We start from the raw sequence: 3727 nt of genomic DNA on the forward strand, positions 1-3727 counted from the left end.
ACTGCCTCTATGCACATGTGTATTCTTGGGAGGTTGTGACACAAAAACTCCCCCTTTGTGACATATTTAAGGCACATAAGGACTAAAAAGTGCAAAGGTTTTATTGCTGTAAGAACATATGAAACTTCAACAAATTTCTCAATTAAAAAAAGATCAAATTAAATCTGAATAAAAAATCTGATAGTTTCTTTTAATACTCTTCCATTTGGCATTATGAACTGCTCAATCTCATTTGGAGAATTTAAAAGCTCTAAAATCATATAATTCTTGATATTAACCATTATGTACAAGAGGTCTTTTCGCTTTTTTTTTAATACAAGTCTTTATTTAGACTCACATTAACACCTATTTATGGCATATTTATAGTGGTTTTTAGTTATTAAACGCAAACCAGCCTTATAGCTAGCTTTAGCTCCTTAATTTGTCGATGAAAAGGTCGATGCAAAGGCTTTGTTAAAGCAGAGCTCATGGAACATTTAGCACCATCAAGGCGTTAATGAAACCTCACGAGTTCAAAGCCCAGCGACAGTAAACACATTGCTTCGTCTACCTAACATTTAGCAATTTTGTTGGCTAATTTTGACTAAATTTCCAAGAAGCGAGTTCAAGCATCAAATCTGAGAAGCACACAGAAAGCTGCACGTTAGCTAGTAGCTAGCTAGCTAAGAAACGTTAGCTTAAGAGAGCTAATTTTCCTCCATAGCTTTCTGACAAGAAATAAAACTCGACCGTATGCAACTTAATACATATGATGCTTAGCAAAGGTATGTCTGCGACCGTAATGTGTGTTTAGTTAGGTATTTTATACCCTTAAACGCTTCAGTCTTGCTTCCTCCGAGTCCGCCATGTTTTAATTATGCTGCAGACGCCGCGCTTCAGGACGCCCACCCACCCGGGCTCCGAGTGATGAATGCGGGAGAGCCTCAGAGATGCGGCGCCCGTCAAGCTGCAGGGTTAGCAGGTACTGCTAAATAATAACGATCATTCTAAATCATCCGTAAAGCTTTAAGTCTCAGGAAACTTTTCATCTATACAGATGTTAATGTTTTTTTTCTCTCCGCAATAGAGAATGCAGAGTTACCGTAATTCATAGAATATACAGACACGTTGAAATTAGAATATCATGGAAAAGTGTGTTTATTTCCACAATTTCCCTCGACATTAAAAGCAGAATATATATTCAGTTCATTTGATTTCAAGTATTTAATTTTTAGTTCATATAAATTGGGGTTTCAGTTTATAAAACCAACAAACACTGGTTTTCTAAAAATTAGAATACTGTGGGGAAATCTGCCCAAATTTTGCAGGACATAAATGTTTTAAACGGTTTCACCAACTAACTAATTATCTAATAAACTCAAAGCACCTGCACAGGTTCTCCAGGTCTCATGAAAGACCCACTATCATCTTTTGATCTATTGAAAAAGAGTTCCCAATGATCTTGGGGTCCAGATGACCCTAGCCTTACATTGATGTGTTATCCATCCCATGACAAATGTGGATGACGGTGGACAGGATTTCGTGTCTGCCATGGACACCAGTGAAAATCATAAATCGTTGAATAATAAATTTCAGCGCACCGTTTTGTGGGGTCCAATGACCCCACTCCCAACTAGTGCTGCCACAAATTATTATTTTAATAATCGACTAATCATTGATTATTATTTTTTTTCGGTTAGTTGACTACTTGGGTCATGCGCAAACTGGATGTAAAGCACACATCTTAACCATCATTAGCTTTACACTGACTAAAAACTAGATGTATAGTATTACCTGTGATAATGCTAGTGTGAATGCTGTAAGCTGAAGATGTAAGTGCTGACAGCTAAAAATGCTGAAGCTGAAAGCCAGCTAAAATATTAGTTAAATGCCAAATTAGCCTACAAAACTGAAAAAAGCCTGTTAGCCAAAATAGCAAGCATGCAGCTGAAATATTAGCTAAACTCAAAATTAGCCTAAAAAATATATATATATATATATTCATTCATTCATTCATTCATTTTCCTGACCGCTGTGTCCCTTTCGGGGTCGCGGGGGTGCCGGAGCCTATCCCAGCTGCTGATGGGCGAAGGCGGGGTTCACCCTGGACAGGTCGCCAGTCTGTCTCAGATATATATATATATATATATATATATATATATTAAATTAGCCATAACAGCTAGCGTATAGATGAAATATTAGCTAAACTCCAAAATAGCCTAAAAAAACCTTAATAAATGCCAAAATAGTTCAAAAAGCTAGCATAATGCCATTATAACTTTCAACTTTACTATACTCTAAATCCATATAATATAAAAAAACACAAATCGTCTATTAAATTAGTCGTTGACAATTTTAATAGTCGATTAGTCGACTAATCGTGGCTGCCCTACTCCCAACATCAACATACCTATAAGGGCACATGGGTTAATTATGATTATGCCGTTTAGCCAAAATCAAACAACCCGTGTTTTTTCCGCAAACCAGCAAGAGTGCATTAGAAATTCATCTGAGTTCTGGGTGGAAGTATTGGTGTGGAGGAACCCCATGCCCCCCTTCTCCTCCTCACTGCTGGGGGGTTGTAGCTGGTAGTTTGTGCTGAGAGCTCTCTCTTTACACCATTGACAATACATAGAGATGAATAAAACCTTTGTAACATAGCCCATAGAAAAGGTCTTACCTCCGGTCCTAACAAAATTAAGTAAATTCAGTCGCAATTTGTAATACAGACGTCGCCGTGTTGGAACAAGACGCCGTTGGTCAATCATCTCCTACTAACGCTGTCCAGTTCTAAAATGGCGACATCCGTATTGTGGAAAAATAGCGATCGGTTTGAGTCCGTCTGAGTCAAAATTTCTTCGGCAACCATTCTATTCAAAAGTGAGCTTGTTGAAAAGCCAGACCCCTTCCACTGAGAGCGGGTTCAAGAGAATCTGCCAAATGTTTTGAATGTTTGAGGTGTGGCCAGCGGGCGCCACATGCTTTTATTGAGACATTTGATTGATCACTTTATAACTTGAATAACTTGTGATAAAGAAAGAAAAAATACAATTAAAAAAATAGGAATTTGCAAGAATATTTAAAAAGGGATAGCAGAGCAAGAATGGTTATTCTCCCAACATAATGACTAAGTAATAACTATTTATCAAGAGAAGTCTTTAGAATTTTGGCTTTTTGGGACCAGCAGGTACTTCCTATTTGGAACACAGGAAGAGAGGGGACACTCTTTCCAGTTCTCATAGACAGTCAATGGTTTACAAACTCTTTCACAAGCTTACAGACCTCATCCTTTTTGTTTGTTTTATACACAATTACGTCTAGATTTATTACAAAACTTCTTAAATTAATTTTAAAAAAGCCTGTGTAAAAACCATTACACGATATTATAACCTAGAGTACATTGCAGCAGGCAGCATGGGTTGTTGCTCCAGAAATAGCCCAAATAATGCAGTTCTTTAAAGTTAGTAAGATGTACGAAGATTCTGACGTCCGGAATCAATAAATCAGAGATAAGTACATGGTATTGAGCAGTGCAGGTGAAGTTTTTCAGATTCTTGCAAGATAATCAAGCGTAAATAAAATGTGTATAAACAAGTAAATAAGAAGCAATGTCAAATCCATTCACATTTTAGTTTCATAAAGATCAGCCCACTGTTGTTTTTCCACATCAAAGTAATAAAAAATGGAACATTATTAGAACATTCTACCACACGGTATGGTCACATGTCTGCAAAATTCATAGTGTTTC

General features: G+C 37.0%; 1 protein-coding gene across 5 annotated transcripts in view; it reads right to left on the reverse strand.

Moving 5' to 3' along the window:
- The window catches only part of LOC112146440 (zinc finger MYM-type protein 4), a 29961-nt gene that overhangs the window by 21010 nt on the left and 5224 nt on the right, over nt 1-3727 (reverse strand). Inside the window, exon 1 of one of the 5 annotated variants that reach the window (XM_024272293.2) lies at nt 809-940. The exons of the other annotated variants lie outside the window; for them this stretch is intronic. Within the exon in view, the coding sequence (XP_024128061.1) occupies nt 809-847 (39 nt within the window). The 5' untranslated portion in view covers nt 848-940. Of the gene's footprint in view, nt 1-808; nt 941-3727 lie in introns of those variants that run through there. 5 annotated transcript variants of the gene reach the window in all.

The sequence above is a fragment of the Oryzias melastigma genome, linkage group LG22, assembly GCF_002922805.2.
Source record: "Oryzias melastigma strain HK-1 linkage group LG22, ASM292280v2, whole genome shotgun sequence".
Taxonomy (NCBI): Eukaryota; Metazoa; Chordata; class Actinopteri; order Beloniformes; family Adrianichthyidae; genus Oryzias; species Oryzias melastigma.